At 41.2% G+C, this 17,289-nt stretch overlaps 1 protein-coding gene across 1 annotated transcript in view; it reads right to left on the bottom strand.

The window, feature by feature from the left end:
- Positions 1-767: 767 nt before the first annotated feature.
- Positions 768-17,289, bottom strand: part of fam49bb (family with sequence similarity 49 member Bb) — a 38,159-nt gene continuing 21,637 nt past the window's right edge. Inside the window, exons 3-12 of the mRNA XM_042400035.1 lie at positions 16,021-16,103; positions 13,655-13,776; positions 12,880-12,985; positions 9,203-9,342; positions 7,572-7,649; positions 2,863-2,979; positions 2,688-2,767; positions 2,301-2,427; positions 2,143-2,213; positions 768-1,440 (exon numbers count right to left, since the gene is read on the bottom strand). Coding sequence (XP_042255969.1) covers positions 1,377-1,440; positions 2,143-2,213; positions 2,301-2,427; positions 2,688-2,767; positions 2,863-2,979; positions 7,572-7,649; positions 9,203-9,342; positions 12,880-12,985; positions 13,655-13,776; positions 16,021-16,093 — 978 coding nt within the window. The 5' untranslated portion in view covers positions 16,094-16,103 and the 3' untranslated portion in view covers positions 768-1,376. The remainder of the gene's footprint in view (positions 1,441-2,142; positions 2,214-2,300; positions 2,428-2,687; positions 2,768-2,862; positions 2,980-7,571; positions 7,650-9,202; positions 9,343-12,879; positions 12,986-13,654; positions 13,777-16,020; positions 16,104-17,289) is intronic.

Raw genomic sequence — 17,289 nt, 5'->3', positions numbered from 1 at the left:
GTGTCTTAATGAGCCATTAACTACATGGAGTGATCGTAAAAGGCATAAAGAGCTCGAAATGTAGAAGCACATTCAGTGAATATGCGAGTGAAGAACGCATGATAGCTTTCTTTAGCAGAGGGAAAAACAAAAATTATCTTGTTTTCCTTTTATTTTGCTATTTTATTTAATCTGGATGGAACTAATCTGCCATTTTTTTTATGTTGACTCATTACTCTTTAAAAAGGACGGATTCACAATTTTTCAAATCTGTCCTAAAACAATCGTCACGCACCCAAATGAACTTGACAAATGCTTTTCTCTCCATAATCATTCCTCCTGTTCATACTGGCCATTAAGAGATCCTTTCATTATACACTTTCAGTGTGAGTGATGGGGGACAAAACCCACTGTCCTCCCTCTGTGTAAAAATGTGTTTTTTTAAGACAGACTTGGTTTCTCGGAAAACAAAAACGACTTTCTGTGTGTCATTGTGTCTATTTGATCAAGCTGTGAGATCTAAAACATCCTTCCTCATTGCCAGTCAAGTGGTCAAGCGTGAGAAAACCCCCCAAAAAACACAAACCTTTGATATAAAACTTCCTCTCGGCCATCTGGACACAATGATACGAGATAGAAATCAAACCTGACGAGGCAAGTTGTAGAAAACAAGAGTTCTCCTTTTAATTTCTCCAGCCACAAACATACTGTCCCCCATTTACAGTACAGTTTTACAGACTCCCAATTTTAATTTGATTTTGCACACATCACAGTTTAAAGTTTTCAAATGAAAAATACAACACAACTATGAAAAAAAAGAGACATATGCACAAATTAAAACCTATAAAAAATATAAAAACAGTACTCTTAAATCTCATTTCGACAAGTACCATTTCAATAACAAAACATTTAATGCACAATTGAGCAGACAAATGAGACTGAACCATTAGTTTTGTTTTCTTTTTTAAATAGAAGGAAAAAGACATCATTTTCATCATGCAGAGGATGTAATATTAAATAACGAATCAAACAAAAATAATATATACTTCTCTATATATCTCTCTCTTTTAAATTTTCAAGTCAAAGCACTCTCGTCCCTCATATAGGGAAAAACAGGACATGTTTAAGAACACCAGAGGATACACAATGCTTTCATTAGCTGCCACTGTTGAATGGCCATTTTATCGAAAACATTATATCTCAGCAACATCTTTTTGGCACAGAAAAAGACGTTCATAATGGCAGTAGCATTTTGCATTATAAAAGAGGGCGGAGCTGTAGCTCTTTTCCAATAAAAAAAAAAAAGCAAAAAAAACATTCTGTGCACCGACATCAGTCAGGAGAGTGGCTTCTCCCTCCCAGCAGGGTGTGAGGCAAGCAGTTGTAGCAGCTCAGTCCTACTGCAGCATGCTCTTGATAGTCTTGTTGGTTGATTCATCATTCAAATGCTTGGTTGTGTACCTGCAGGTGAGAGGGGAAATAAAAATAAAAAATAAAACACAACATGAGTGACCAGATCCACAGAAGTGACACATCTCCTCCTACATCTAAAATATTTTGTCATCCTCTGTCAGATCCAAGATGTGATCACTGGAAGGAAAATCTGGTGGCCTTTGCATGCGAGTGACCTAATGCGCCGGCACGCCTCGGGCCCGGCAGTGATAGAGAGAGAGAGAGAGAGGGAGGGAGAGAGAGATACAGATGTGAAGTTGAAGCCGTGTCAGCTCGAGCAGCTGTGAGCGCTAGGCGAGGCGGCTAAACATTTAGGAGACTGTAAAGGGGGACAAGGTGTCAGATGTAATCGGCCTTTCTGGAGAGGCTTCGACACCCAACCCCGAATCCAGCACAGAAGGCTCACACAGCTGACCAAATCCCCAGTGGACTGCACGGAGCATGAGTCACTCAGCTGAGAGGGGAGAGGGGAGAGGAGGGGAGGAGGAGGGGGGGGGTAAAATAAACCGAGAGGTCTGTCTCCTGCTCATGAAACAGGCGTCAATATCATTCAACTCGCAGCGTGAGCAGCTTCTTCCTTTTCAATGACAGCCACGACTGAAAAGTGTGCTTGCAGGCAGACTGTAGCTACAATCACATTACATGCTGAGCTGAAGGGGGGCGGGGGGCGGGGGGAAACAAAAAACACAATTTGATTTCAGCTGAGGTTACCTGAGAGCGTTGAGAAGGCCGTCTACACTGTTGGGAGGCTGATCTTTGAGGACTTTGATGCAGCCTTTCATCTGCGGACGAGAAGAAAAATGACTGTTAGGGCTTCAGGGGGGCGAGCAGCGGAGCGGGGATCACGGAGAGAACGTGACTATACTCACGTCGATTTTGGACGACTTGGCGAATGCTCCTACGGGATGGACGTAGTCGTACAGGATGATGACCCCGACCATCACCCGGAGGCAGAAAGAAGCCGTCTCCTCGCTGGTGAAACGGCTGCGATACTCCCTGACAGGAGAGGAGGAGAAAGGTGATGAACAGGAAGAAAGTTACATTTTTTTGGCTATTTTCTTCTGCATATTTGTGTATAATGTATGTATTTATAATTCTTTTTTTGATAAACTTCAATTTGAGATGGTTTTTTCCCCCTTTTTTTGGTGAGATGTCTTTATAAGTGCTTGTTTTTTATATCTCACCATTTCTGTGTCTTGTCATTTGTGCAATAAATAAACTAAAGTGAGCAGCTCTGGACGCCAGAGGTCACTTACGGTGTTTCCAACATGACTTTACACACACTCGCCATTGTGCTTAAACAGTCCGTCGTGTTCTCGATGGGCAGGTTCTTGTTCTTTTAGACAGAAACAGAAAAAGAAACAGAATTAGAGGACGTTTATGTGAGCACCTATATTCAAAGTGTCCGCTGCTTTCTCCGGCGAGTCTTACCTCCGATACGAACTTTGTCGTGCCGTCGCTTAATGTTTTCAACATGGGCGTGGCATCGGCGTAGAACAGAGATATCCGATTGGCCAGTTCGTTGTTGACTTCATTCTCACCCTCTGCCTGAAGGTCATAAAACAGTAACAACATTTTATTGTAAAAAAATGTGTTATTTTGTTGTTTCTTTTCATGTCAAAAGGTTAGAAACAAACCAGAGACTATGCAGGACTCTTTTTTTTCTTCTTACAGTTAAAAATTACCCAGCACAGTGAATTATCATCACGTCATTATGGACGTTACTGTCCTCACAACCAGCTGTGCTTTCATAAATTCAATGGACAAACCGCTCTCACTCTCAACACGTTTCCTGTCTGTATCTTTCTCTGTTGTCACAAATCAAATAAAGGCCAAAAATAATCTTTAAAAAGTATACAGGAAGAAAACATTGCATCGATTTTGTTGACCGATTCATTCACTTATTTTGTCAAACTGTGACGCTCGTAGTGAAACTCGTTCACATGAGTTCACAGAGTTCAGTCTTAGTGAAAGTGAGAGATTTGTGTGATCTGAACAGCTGCCAACAGACAGTATGATTGACTTGGATTGGATTAATCCAATTTAACCTTTATTTATTTATCAAATAAACTGAAAGATTAGGTGTTCTTTTATGGCTTGAGAAACCTCTCCTACGTCTTAAACCAGGGGTGAACCGGGGACACGCGTATCCAAGGACAGTGACGATTATTAAACGTCTCCTAATGAAACTCATGAAATATCAATGTGACATTACATTTATTACCATGCAGTTCACTTACAGCATGTGACAGGATTTTTAAAAAGCAAGTTAATTAAGTAAAATCATCACACACAAAAAAAAAGAAAAACACTGATTTCCTCCTCAGCTCCTCCTCAGCTCCTCCTGGTTTCCCAGCTGACGAACGCATCTCGCTGCTTTACAGTTTCACACTAAACCAGACAGTGAAAACACCTGGCGGATAACAAAGAACAAGGTGCCTCTTGAACAGCCCGTTCTAAATCTGTCTGCATATTTAAATAATATCTCCTGCCTTTATTCTCTTTTTTTTTTTTTTTTTACGAGAACACTGACAGAATATGAATAATCTCCCCCCCCAAAAAAAATATCAAACCAATTCATTTTTTTTTAACAAATGATAACATATGAGCTCAAAGACTGTTTACCGCCGGGACAGACGCGTTTCATCTCAGATGTCTGGATGATTCAGTTTTCTGAGCGGTGACTAAAATGCCGTCGCATGCGACTTCGCTACGAGGGGAGGACGACCGTCTGAGCGTCTCTCAGCAGTGACAGGTCTTAACGACAGCTTGTCTGTGCCCATTTCACTAACGGCGTATTCTGGGTTTGGGGAATAAAACCTCCTGTCAGACGGGGTCAAAACCGAGAGGAGTTTCTCACACGCAGGAATCAGTTTTCTCCACTAAATATCTTTTACATGTAATAGAGACGTACAGCAGATCTGGCGAAGCCGCATGTATGACACTGGAGAGTGAATCGAAAACATTTAAATAGAACTGAGTGAGCTGCTTCCTTTTTTGTGGCACTAAAGTAAAATTATTATTTGTGGATTAAAAACACCGGCAGGTCTCGAACTTTAAAGTCGGGATGAAATGAAAAATGCCTTTTTAATCCTTTTAGATCACATCCCCGCTCATACTGTGCACCTATTTAACAATATACGCTCAAAATATACCAAAAAAATTCAATTTCCTTCTTATATCAAAATCCAATCATGTAGGCTTGAACCAACCAATTTCAGCCAATAATATCATGACATCCACCCATCAATCAATCGATCTGAGATGTCCCGTCCGTCTGTCCTGTTTCACTCAGAAATACATCACAATGCAGAAGTTAGATACTCCTGAGATGCTGTTTCATCTCGACTTTAAAGTGCTTTCACACCTGTACGGTAGTTTGGGTCATTTGGTCCAAAGAAAAACAAAAAAGATAGAAGTTGTGATCCGTTTCAGGTTCACACTGACTTATACAGACTGACTCATCATCATAATCAGAGCTACATGGACCCACGAGGAGAAATCTGACTGACAGTGAGTCACGCTGCACTTTACTGAACCTGATGTGTTTGTTTATCTATTCTGATGTTTGCAACTGGCGTCATAAACAGTGACGAGGAAACAGAAGCATCTTGTATCTGTGTGTTCCCGACATCTCAGTCTTTTTTTTTTTTTTTAAACCTGCAGCAAAGACAAAATGTAAACACAACACTCGCCTTTGAGGTTGGCAAACAGTCGCCTGTTTACACATCCTGCAAATATATAAATAAATAAGATATTAGCATTCATTTGAAGTTATTTTTCCGGCCACAAGAAGAATGTAAGTCCAATATTCACTCTTCTTTTAGCTGTTTTTAGTCTGATATCACAGAATCCTGCAGTTTTTCCTGCTTTGTTTTCACTTGTCAGCCTCGTCGGACAAACACAACAAGTTTGTCTGAGATGATAAAGTCCTTAAATTCACATGTTAAGGAACTTAAAGGGACAAAATGGCTAAATCTGACACTCTAACCACTCTTCAGCGTTTTATTTGTGACATCTAATCCACATTGACCTGGATGTACAGTAGACGTTTTTTATCTCAAGAGGATTTTGTCCGTTCTACTGATTTGGGGATCATCTGCCGTCCTCCACTTTATGCTTCAGACTCCCTGAAACTCCCCGTGGGGAGTTTCATGTTACAAGACGCTTCCTGTCGCTGTCTTCCTGACTCCCGGGGCACTCAGGCGGTCTGAAAACTTCATCTCTGCCTTCCTGGTGAAGCAGCCTGAACTGTGCTGAATTTATAATGAGAACCGATGGCTTTAATCAAACAGTTCTGAGTATTGACGAACTATGATGACGCACATTTCTGAATGTGATCAGGGCGATCAGCGTCATGGAAATATTAAAAGGAATACAGAATTACACTCGACTGCTTGAACACTCAAATGAAGACTTTGGTATTAAAATAAACTTTCTTTTTTGCATAATGAAGGTTCAGCTGACATTCAGGCAACCCTTATTTCCAATGTTACATCAGTAAATTTATAATTAATTAACACAGCACATTATCTAACCGCTGTAAGAGAGAATGATTCATGGTTTTATGATCAGTGTCCTCAGACTTGAGTGTACTGTCTGAACAAAATGTTTGGCATCAGAAACAGACGCAATGACACAATGACTTCTCTTTTATCTAATTACGACAAGACAAAGTCACGGCACAGCTTACACAATTAAACTGTCGATGATAAAACACTCAAAACGCTGCACAGTGTGACCAGACGTGCACTCACTAAGCACTTTAGTAGGAACACCTGTGCAGTCTGATGCGATCCAAACAGCTCTGCCATAAATCCTACTTTCACCAAGGTTAAACTTTCCGTTTTTGTTGACATTGTTATAATTCTACTTTATGTTTATTATTGAGGTCGTAGTGAGCGGCGGTGGTGTACTAGAGTGCATTATAATGTTCCTGATATTTTGTCCACCATATTAACATACATGAGTGGAGCAAAACATCAGGAGAAGTCATAATTATAGCTGCTTTAACAAAAGTTGGGTTCTTCTTTAACAGGGTTGCTGCACACGTTGAAATCAAATTTAATGCTTTTTAAAACCTCAACAGCAAAACGAATGCACATTAGGTTTGTTTGAAATCATATTAATAGGGATATTTTTCTGGATACTTTCTTATCTCCGTATAACAAATCATATAAAGTAATCAAATTAATGGCAAATGCAATGAACTGTGTCCCACTATTACGCTTTACATTAGATAAAACTGTGTTAAAGGTGCAGTGTGTAGAATTTAGTAGCATCTAGTGGAACAGACTTGGCAGAAATGGAATATAATATTCATAAGTATGTTTTAATTAGTGTATAATCCCATGAAGATAAGAATCGTTGTGTTTTCGTTAGCTTAGAATGAGCCCTTTATATCTACATAGGGAGCAGGTCCTCTTCCACAGAGCCCGCCATGTTGCACCGCCATGCTTCTACAGTAGCCTGGAACGGACAAACTAAACACTGGCTCTAGAGAGGACCTTTCACGTTTTTCGCGAGTTTTGTGGCCACTGTAGGTTCTCCTACATGCTTAGAAGGGGAAGAGTTTTCAGTTGTGCAATCCTCACTGCTAGATGGCACTAAATCCTACACACTGGTCCTTTAAGAAAAGATTTTAAGTTTATATTTTGATTATAATTTGCTTGGAATTGTTAATTTGGACAACATTGTGTAAAACAATAAGGCTCTTCAATAAGAGTCGTTACAGTATATCTACTTTTCATTTACTCTAACAGTCCGTTAAATCTGTGAACACCAGCTACGCAGTCACCAAATCACATGTTGGCCTTTGTGGCTCCGCACTAAAAACATTATTATCCAGATTCTAGTGATGAAGCTCCCTGGCTGACTGTCTTTAGCTGAGCATCTTATGTACGGTTTTGTGTACTTCTTTAATCCTGTCACCTTTGTGAGAGCAGGCGGCGGCCTGTGAGGAACTGAAACATTACCAGAAAAAGAAAAGAAAGAGCTGGACCGAGTCGCGACCGAAGACCAAACCATATTTAAGATTTTTAAAGCGATTTTATGACCTTAAATTCTGAAAATATATTTTAAGACTTTTTTAAGGATCTGCAGGATCCCTGTTTAACTACCCAGAGAGGAGAGAGACTCACCGGGACGTTGTTGATCCGCATGCGGCTCAGAGTTCTCCTATAGTAGCTGAAGTCATTCTGAATGGCAGGATTTGTCATCTACAAAAAGATAAATAAATAAATAAAATAAAACATACATCTTAAAACAGAGAGAGAGAGAGAGAGAGTGCATGTCTGTAGGTGGCACAGCCTGAAGCAGGACATTCAGTTCTGGATGAAGCACGCAATCATCATGACACAATGCTTTAGCCAACAAGGCAGAAACTTAGCTTTGGGGGAAAATGACATAAAAAGAACACCGATACAAATTACAGTTTTATTTGCTGAAGTGGATTTGAATCCTCTGACACTCATCCCCCTTTTACATCCACATCTCTGCTCCTCCTGTCAGGAGAAATTTGGTTGTTTTTCCTCTTACAGTCAGACTGTGCATCGCTACAGTTTGTGACAAAAGGGTCAACAATTATGAAGCTGACAAAAAAAGGCTCTCATTAGGGATGGAGGCGAGGTTAGAGAGAGGACTGAGAGCTTGAGGACAAATGGAGGATTTACCCTCTAATAGGGTGTTTTGCAGGAGTCAGTTCACTTCTTTGACACCTTCCTACAAAATATGAATCATCTGGTTCCAACAACAAAAAAAACAACAACAAACTGACCCCTCAAAAAAAAAAAAAAAAAAAAAAAAAAGAAGCCGTCCAACCAGAGAGCTTCTCTCAGCCACCAGTGAGGGTTCATCATGTGGCTAATTATCCTCATTCCTGTATGAGCCTGTCACAGTCAAAGCTGCACTGGCAGCATGCTAATCCCGCTACAATAGACTGGTACTCAGTCTGTGTCCACTGTGTCCACCAGGAGAGACAGGCTGCTCCGCCAGGGAGGGGCTGCATGCCGCGCAGACACTTTAACTAGGTCAGAAGCCCGTGGATGGGTGTGAAAGATTGATGAATAGGCCTGGCATGCCACCTTGCACCCCCTACCTTCATGTTTTTATCTTGCCAGTCTGGGTAGTGGGCACTAATTGGGACGTCGCAGCAAATCGCCTGGGGGGTGTCGGGGTGCTTTTTTTTTTTTTTTTTTTTTTTTTTTGAAGTTTTTTGTATCCAAGGAGCGAGGATGTAGGGGGAACCAGTTCACCCACTGTCTAACCAGATGATCGCTCACACAATTAGGTTTTTTTGACAGTGGGCATTCAACCGACACCCACGCTTGATTCCTGGTGTTTTCTGGGTTGTACATCAGCAATTTGTGTCTGAATTCAAGCCAGATAAGTTCTTGAAGTTTCTTCCCTCCATCATTTATAAAACCTGCCACATTATGCAGAGCTCTGCTAAGGACAGCAACAATTTGCAGACCTCTTTCCCCACAATACCCCTTATTAGCCATTCTCCTGACATCCTCCGTATTATAAACAGCAGAGCAGTATCAGGAATCTAATTAAATGCTAATCATGCGCTCACTGGCTGCAGTTTAAAATTGCACAGAGCTAAAAAAATCAATTCGGGGGCATCAGCAGCTTGCTGGGAGACTGAGAGGTCTGGTTTCTATCACAGGGGGGGAAAAAAAGTGCAGAGTTTACATCAACATCTAAAAAGGTGAGCGTATGGTTTTAAAAGTAGGAACCGACACTGGGGGATATGTAGGAGAAATCTTACTTTAAGCTCATCAAAGCGCAGAGTGAAGTGCAGGATCTCTGCGAACTGCTTGGCCAGCGCCTGCTCCCGCTCCAGGTGCTGAGTGGGGTCGTCGTAAGTCTCGCTGGTCAGAGCTCCCAGGAGGCTGTGCAGTGCCGCCTCTGAGAGAAAGAAAAAAAAAAAGGGAGATTTCTGTGTTAGATACGACACTGTCAGGAACACATCAGCCTTTCTGTGGAATATATACTGTCTGTATATGGGCCGAGCTTTTATTCATTCTGTAAAGACGCTGATGAACGTCTCGCACCGAAACACGTTGGCTAAGGAGCGTTGAGTCTTCCAGGTCATCAGGAAGTGTTGCTGAACAGGTTTTTTGACGCTATATTCTCTAGAAATGAGTAGAGCTGAAACAATTAGTTGATTAGTCGACTATTTTGATAATTGATTTTATAAAAAAATGCCAAACATTCCCTTGTGCCAGCTGCTCAATCGTGAGGATTTGCTGCTTTTCTTTCTATCATGTGATGTAAACAAAATACATTTTGATTTGGACAGTTGGTCAGAAAAAAAAAAAACAATCAACTATAAGACATCTTCTCTGGCTTTAAGAAAGCGTCAGTGGTATTTTTCACTATTTTCTAACTGTTTTATGGGCCAAACATTTAATTAACTAATGAAGAAAGTGCAGCCCTGCAAAGGTCCTAAAAGAAGAAATATGTAGTAGAGCAGAGTGATTAATACTCACGTATAAAACACAGAACAGTCCTGAAACAAACTGTCAATAAATCAATTGACAAAATGATTTTAATAATCTAAATCATTGATATAACGATAACTCATTAAATGAGGATTTTACTGCTTCATATCATTGTAAATGGAATATTTTTGCCATTTTTGATTGTTGGTTTGAAAAGATAGAAATTACGTCAATTATTTGGAAAATTAAACAGATAATGGAAAAAATCTTATGCATTATAATTATGTATGATATATATCTGGCAATATGAGAGTATATTGGACTTACAGCACAACACACCAGTTGATCTTAACCTTACAAACCGGAACAAAAGTCATCCCACCAAAGAGTTTTATCCCAAAAAGTAAGTGAAACTGCTGTGTATTCATGTACATGCTCTGTGTATGACGCTCTTAAAGTGGATCTAACCACAGTTAGACATGTGAACTGTGTGTCAGCCAGCTGAAGCTTCCTGATTAGGACAGAGACAGATAATGGGGCAGCGGTGGTGCCCAAACTGCCCAGGGCCCAGTGCCAGTCTAGGGGGGGGGAGAGGGACGGAGGGAGGGTCCAGGGGAGCGGGGGCGAGAGGCTTTCTTGCTCAGATGCAGATGAGACATGGGACTAATTATCTCATTGGCATGAAATGGGGGAGGGGGGGAGTGGGGGGGGGGGGGGTTAAGGGAAGGGGATTTCATTCAACCAGGATTACACTCATTGTTTTGACAGTAAGTAAATACAAAGCCTGTGCCATGCCTGACATAGCATACCAAAAGACCGATAATTAAGCATGCACGAGAAGCAGGGAAATGAGGAAAAGATTAAGTAAAATCTCCTCAACAACTTTCAAGCAAGTAATATTACTAAACAAACATGTTTTGTCCAAACACACAGATTTAAAAAAAAAGGGAAAATCTTTAAAGCCTAAAGGGAATTTATATTTATAGACGCAGTTGATGCTTGGAATTCAGTCTAGATGCTGAAGAGAAGCTTCAATATTGACATAACCCAGACCAGCTTCAACATCCGCTGCAATAAGCCTGTGTGGTACCAAATGAGCACTTTAGATATATTTATTCTAAGTGTATTTTACAATTATTGTTGATTACATATGACGATGAGCATGTCAATATAATCCAGAAAGGGGGCAGATTCAGACGGCAGACTACTTAAGATAATCGAAAGGGGACTTCTGGAAGAGCTGGCGGTGCAGTGCAGTAAATTGAGCACGTTTGCCATTCGGTAATGACTCCCATCTGCTTGGGCCAGCGTTTGCAGTGAAGCGGCTGAATAAAAATGGCCTTAGTGGTGCAGTTTTGGTTTTTTTTTTTCTACCCCCCCCCCCCCCCCTTACATCCCAGTCAAAACAGAAGTTAAGATGGAGCTGCTTTCAGGCCTAAGAAATGAGCCACTCTAGTATGTCGGGAAGTCAGAGAAGGGCGGGGCGGGGAGGGGAGGGGAGGGAGAGAGGGACGGCGGGGGGGAGAGATGTCTGAACTCATCAGGTCACGGCAGAGCAGGCAAGCAGAATGCGGGCACGTAGGCGGTTTACTCGCAGAGAGGGGAGGGTCAAAGGATGGCGGGACTTTAGTCTGGTCTAGACTGTACAGCACAATATCTGGAACCAGACTCACATCCAGATCTGTTTCTTAGCTGTTAATCTGGAGCTAGAAATGTATAGTTTTCTGTCAGCAATGTTAAATTTTGGATGTTAAGGGAGAAACGAGGAGAAATCTGTCCTTTCATTTCATATGCAAAGCTAATTAATTGACAAATCTCTACAAAATTGATCAACAACTACTGTGTTTACATGACTGATTGATATTTTAAGCAATATAATCAAGCAAAAATATCAAACATTTACTGTTTTTTTTGCTGAATTTTGCTGTTATTCTCGTATATTGCTGCTAAATATTTCAGTGTTTTTGACTGTCGAACAAAACAATGAAGAGATCAGCTTGGATTCTGGGTAAATATGTAGCTTTAAAATGTATATTTCTGTCAGAAATGTTCAATTTAGGTCAAATTTGGGTGTCAATAAAAGAGCTAGTAGTTTGAGCAGGAGATAAGCTTTTTTTTTTAATGCAAAGCCAATTACATAAGCCTCTCTCCATAATATCACCTATCTTGCATCCTAAGCTTATTAGTCGTGCTCTACAGATCGCTCCACCAGCCTCTAGTAATGGACTTTCGGCTTCATGCATATCAGACAGGACAGCAGGCTGCGGAGGCCATCGTGGCCCCTGAAGCCTAAAAGTCAAGGTAGTGAAATAGAGCAGCAGCCAAGGCTGGGATGTGACCTACTTCGTTACATAACAGCCATCGCCAGGCTGCTGCCGCCCACTGCTCCCATTGACTACCTTCTCCGCTGCCACTGGGATTATTGTGGGCTCCACCCCCTGCCCCCCCAACCCCCCCCAGCCTCAGGGTCATAAGAAGATCAAGGAGTAGTAAGCCTACTCCCCCACTCCCCCCATATATACGCTAATTAAACAACCTATAGCCCCATCCTACACAGAGGTCAGTGCACAGTGCAACGCAAGCAGCATGCTGAGAAATGCGAGGCTGTGGGGGTTTACAGAGCGTGTTTATGTAAGGCTGGGGTGCATGTTATGTGTGTGTGTGTGTGTGTGTCGCCTGTCTGTTGACTTTTGCAGCTCAGCAGTCAATACAGCAGATGCACATGCAAACAATTAAGGTCACGTATGGAGGTTGTGTCTATATGGCGGCATATAAAACACCTAAATAAAGGACGCCGGCTCTCGTCCTTCAAGGTATCAAAAGGTTTGATGTCTTAAAATTACAAACTGCACTGGATTTTGCAGTGACGGTGTCACACGTAACGTTGCTTAAATCTCTCGTTCCATTTGAAACTGCCTGTGTTTGTGTCTCAGCACTGGTGTCATTTTTCCTGGGTCTACATAATAATATTCCTGCAGACAGAGACCGGGGTGATACACACCTAATCTCTGGGAAAACTCGTAGAACTTCTTCAGTTTCCCCACCAGGGGAACCACAGCCGCCCACGCTTGCTCCTGTAACGCCTCATCATTTGGGTTCTGGATTGCCTGAGAATTGAAACACCAAAAAAGACCTTTAGTGCAAAGCGGTAGATAAAAGGGTTTTTCCATTATATTGGATTTTTATAGGCAAAGGATGAAAAAAAAAACCTTTCAATTTCCTTTGTGCTCCTGAACTTGCCATAAAAATGTATTCTTCTGGTTCTGGTGATTACTGAGGCTACTGAAAGCATCTGACTGTATCCTGGTGTTCACAAAAAAAAACACCTTCTCACTCTTGTGCATTCATTTCTAACCGAAGATGAACAATAAAGAACAATTTCTCTAGTGTCAGGCTTCATTTGAAGGCCACAGCTTATAAAACAAACCGAGGCTGAAACTAAATTGATTTAATAATTATGCAACCCTCATTGAATTATTCCCAGCATCGTGTAAAGGTTTATTTCACTTATTTTAACCAAGAAAGATCCACTGAGACACAAGGTCTCTTTTTAATGCATTTCAGTAATGCACCGTGCAATGAAAAGACTAAAAAAAATTGAGAAAATTGAGCTCATGAACTGGTATTAAGGGTGTTTAAAACTCCCAGTGGAAGTACTGTAATGCAGCAATCCTTTCCATGCCTGTTCTGCATACTGCGATGATCCAGACACTCCCTTAACTCTGCCAGCGCTCTGGGTGCTGTCAGTGTGAGATGGATGTTTGTATCAGGTGTACCTCTCTGATCTCCTGTCCCGCTCCCTTGTACGCCTGCAGCTCGTCCAGGATCCCCTTCGCATCCTTCAGCACCACATCCACCTCGTCCCAAACCTCTCGCTCTGCGTCTGTGGGCTGGGCATCTGCAAGAGACGACGACACGACAAGGTCAACTGGGGTGAATCTGATGCTGATGATCTGAATCTAATCCATATTCACACTGGCTCAACATATTGTGTAAAAAAAAAAACAACCTCTAACATGATAGAAATTTTAATATGCACCTTTTTGATTATGTAAATGAAAGTTCACTGAAATAATCTCATCTTCCCACTGCTTCCCCGTTAAGTTTTGACACCACCCACTTTCCTGGCTGAGAGGAGGAAATCGGATCAAGATAAGAGAAGACAAATGAAAAGGGTTAAGGCGTGCTCTGTAACAGCTCTGGGTGTAGAGTTTCAGAGTTATACAGCTTTTTTTTTTGCTTTTTTTTTTTCTCATTTCAGCTCGAGAGATGTGCCAATGAGGAGTTGCAACACTATGCACCTTTTCCACCACCTGAAGCAAAAAAAAACACCTTGCCAAGTGTGATGACTGTAACAAACTCCTGCTCCCCTGCAGAAGAAATACCTGCAGCGCAGCTCTTATTGGCAGCTATAGTCCTTTTACAGAATGCTATGTGAATGTAAGTGTGTATCTTTTACTGTATTATTAATTAGAAATCAGGACTTATATTTAGTGCAAACCTTTCTGGGGTCTGATTTCAGGAAATAACTTACAGACAATGCTGAGAACTTTTAACTAACATTACAAAATTGAGCAATAGCGAATAAAAGGCAATTGTTCAATAGACAATCATGATATTCTTTTTTTTATCACTTCACCCAGGAAGAGTTTGAGCAGTATGAGGCATTGTTTTCTCTAAAGGTATGACTGAATCTTTGGGTCTGCCAAGTGTGAGAATACTACAGTGCGGGATCAAGCTGTGTTGAGGGGGCCTTAGGCTACACAGCAGCTGAACTTCACTGCTTTATATTTGAGGAGGGGGGCTCTGCTGCAACTCTGCCCTGATTGATATTCTGCGCACACTACAGCATGGAAGAGGCAGGTTGATGGAAAGTGTCGGGGCTCTTGTGGTAGATTTGATTCATTTGCCTCTGGGAGGAACACAGTGTAACAGATAAGTTGGGGGGGGGGGGGGGCTGAAAAGACTTAAAGAGTTCGGAGTTTATAATGTTATGGAAAGATATTCATGTGATCAATATCAGGAGAGGGAGCGATTACTTTAAAAAAAAAAAAAAAAGAAGAAGACTATAGTGCAAGTTATCTCTGATATGGAACAATAGTCACCTTCTATCTGGGGGGAAACCATTCACTAACAAAGCCTGAGAGGATAAGAGTATTACAACTCTTCAAGATATTAACGGGGAAAACACCATCCTTTACTTTCAAGAACTGGTTTCTCAATGTAATATTGAAACACTCTTCTTCTTCTCTTCTTCTACTTCAGAGTAAGGTCAGCCTGTAAAGCCTGCAGGGGTCTCTGTAGGTCAAATTTAAAAGACCATCCTATTTTAAGTTGGGTACAGAGTGCTCCAGAACAGATAGTGTTTGTTTGTTTGTGTGTGTATATATATATATATAAATAATAAACTTAACTCCCGGAAATATACGTCTACATCAGGAATGAAAGTTTGGGATAGGGATATATCTGAACTGGGACAAGACTGGGATAATGTTACTAGTGCTTCGAAAAACCCAAATCATCAGTATTTACATTTGACATTTTGTCACAGAGCATATCTAACACTGAGAATAGACATGGAATGGGAGTGGTACCTGACCCATATTGCTCATTCTGCTCCCACAGAACCGTTGGCTCTTTCATACATGTTTTTTTGGGAGCGTCCAGGGGTTTTGGGGGTTTTGGGGGAAGGTTAGTAATACCCTTGCAGATCTAACGGTGGTACAATTACAAGAGGACCCTGCTGTACATCTTCTGAATCATGATTCTTAACTTTCCCTTATGGAAAAAACACGCACAGTCTGGCTGGCAGGCCTGACTGTAGTCCAGCATTGGAAACCTATTCATGACATTTCAATTATTCACCGGCTTTGGAGCTTTTTGGACATTTCTTACCTGGAACTATCAATAGTTGCACGACCAAACACAGTTTTAATGTGGACAAATTGAAGGATCTTCTAACTAGATAAGGATGCTCCGTCGGTGTAGGTGTTAGTACCTTGTTGGTCGGTGGAGAGGAGAGGTGGGTGGGATGGCTTAGAGGGATAGTTGGGATAAATAAAATGTATTTGGTGACCTGTTATACTGTCTGTTATTTGCTGGTGTTGCAATAAAAAATTAATGACAAAAAAAAAAGACTCACTTTCAAAATCGAGGAAAAAATTGGGCTCCTGTTCCAGATCTGTGCATGTCAAAACTTTCAGCAGGTTCCCCATGTTACGATACCTGTCGAGGAAGAGAGAGAAATCAATAAATGAGGAGTGTGGTGAGCAGATGGTGATACTCAACACAAGCAGCACCCACGATACTGTATCTGCGGCACCTCACTGTTGTTCTGCTTCACCGCTCTGGTGTCTGTATGAACTCAGTAGCCTGGTTTCCCCAGATGTGACCGCCGTCCCCCCCCCCCCCCCCCTTGGTTCCCCCCCCATGTGTGTTTCCTGCACCCAGGCTCTTGCCAACCAGATGTCAAACCAAAAAAGTTCCAAAAATAAAAAACTCAGTTTGAGTTTTTCTGCTTTGCTAAGTTTCTTCCCAGCAATCGGCAGGCGGTTGTATGCAAAGTAATCCCATTTAAGAAGCCTCCTGAGGGAAATCAAACATAATAACGTGGTAGGTAGTCGTTTGCTGCACATAGTAGGACTGATCTAATTAAACTTTTATAAAAAAAAGGAAGTTGTCATATAGAAATGAGTCTTTTAATGAATGTTATTGTTTGTATGTGAAGTAGACCTTGTATGTCATGCCATCATCTCTGCAGAATCATAATGTCTTCAGGAAATGTGTCTTGGTCATAGGAGCTGAAACATGACATTAATATTTAACACGCCATAGTAACGCATGGCATACAGTGCATGTGGTGCAGTAACTAAACCTCATGTTTACTGCATGAGCACAGCGCCAGACAACAACAAAATACAGTATAGTTTTTATATTATCATACTAAACATATTTTCATTTCAAAATTTAATTAGAGGATAAACCTCTTGAGATGCGACGTCTCGTTTTTCGAGGGGGGTCCTCAGGCACAAAACATGGAGTTTAACATTTTGACAAAACAGAATACATAAGTAATAATAATGATGATAAATTAAACAATGCAACAACACAAAACAATCCGCATTGTAACGTCAACAAGGGCGCACACATTAGGGCTCTCACACCGTCCCAAACCACACCTGCGACATCTGTTACATGAGTCTTCTGTACAAAGAAGAAGCACAAGAAATAAAAAAAAAAACATTATGTCAAAGTACTAAGTCTACTTATAAATTAAAAATAAGGGTAAAGACAATCAAAAACAAGAACAAGTAGATTTAAACAAGCAAAGAAGTCTGGGAGTCATGGAAAGAAGTGGTCGATCTGAGTGAGTTAGACAAATTATTCCAGTCTGATGCTGCTTTAAACTTTA

Source organism: Thunnus maccoyii, chromosome 21 (genome assembly GCF_910596095.1).
Source record: "Thunnus maccoyii chromosome 21, fThuMac1.1, whole genome shotgun sequence".
NCBI lineage: Eukaryota > Metazoa > Chordata > Actinopteri > Scombriformes > Scombridae > Thunnus > Thunnus maccoyii.
Note: the sequence above shows the minus strand (reverse complement) of the source record. Positions and strands in the feature narration are given on the sequence as shown.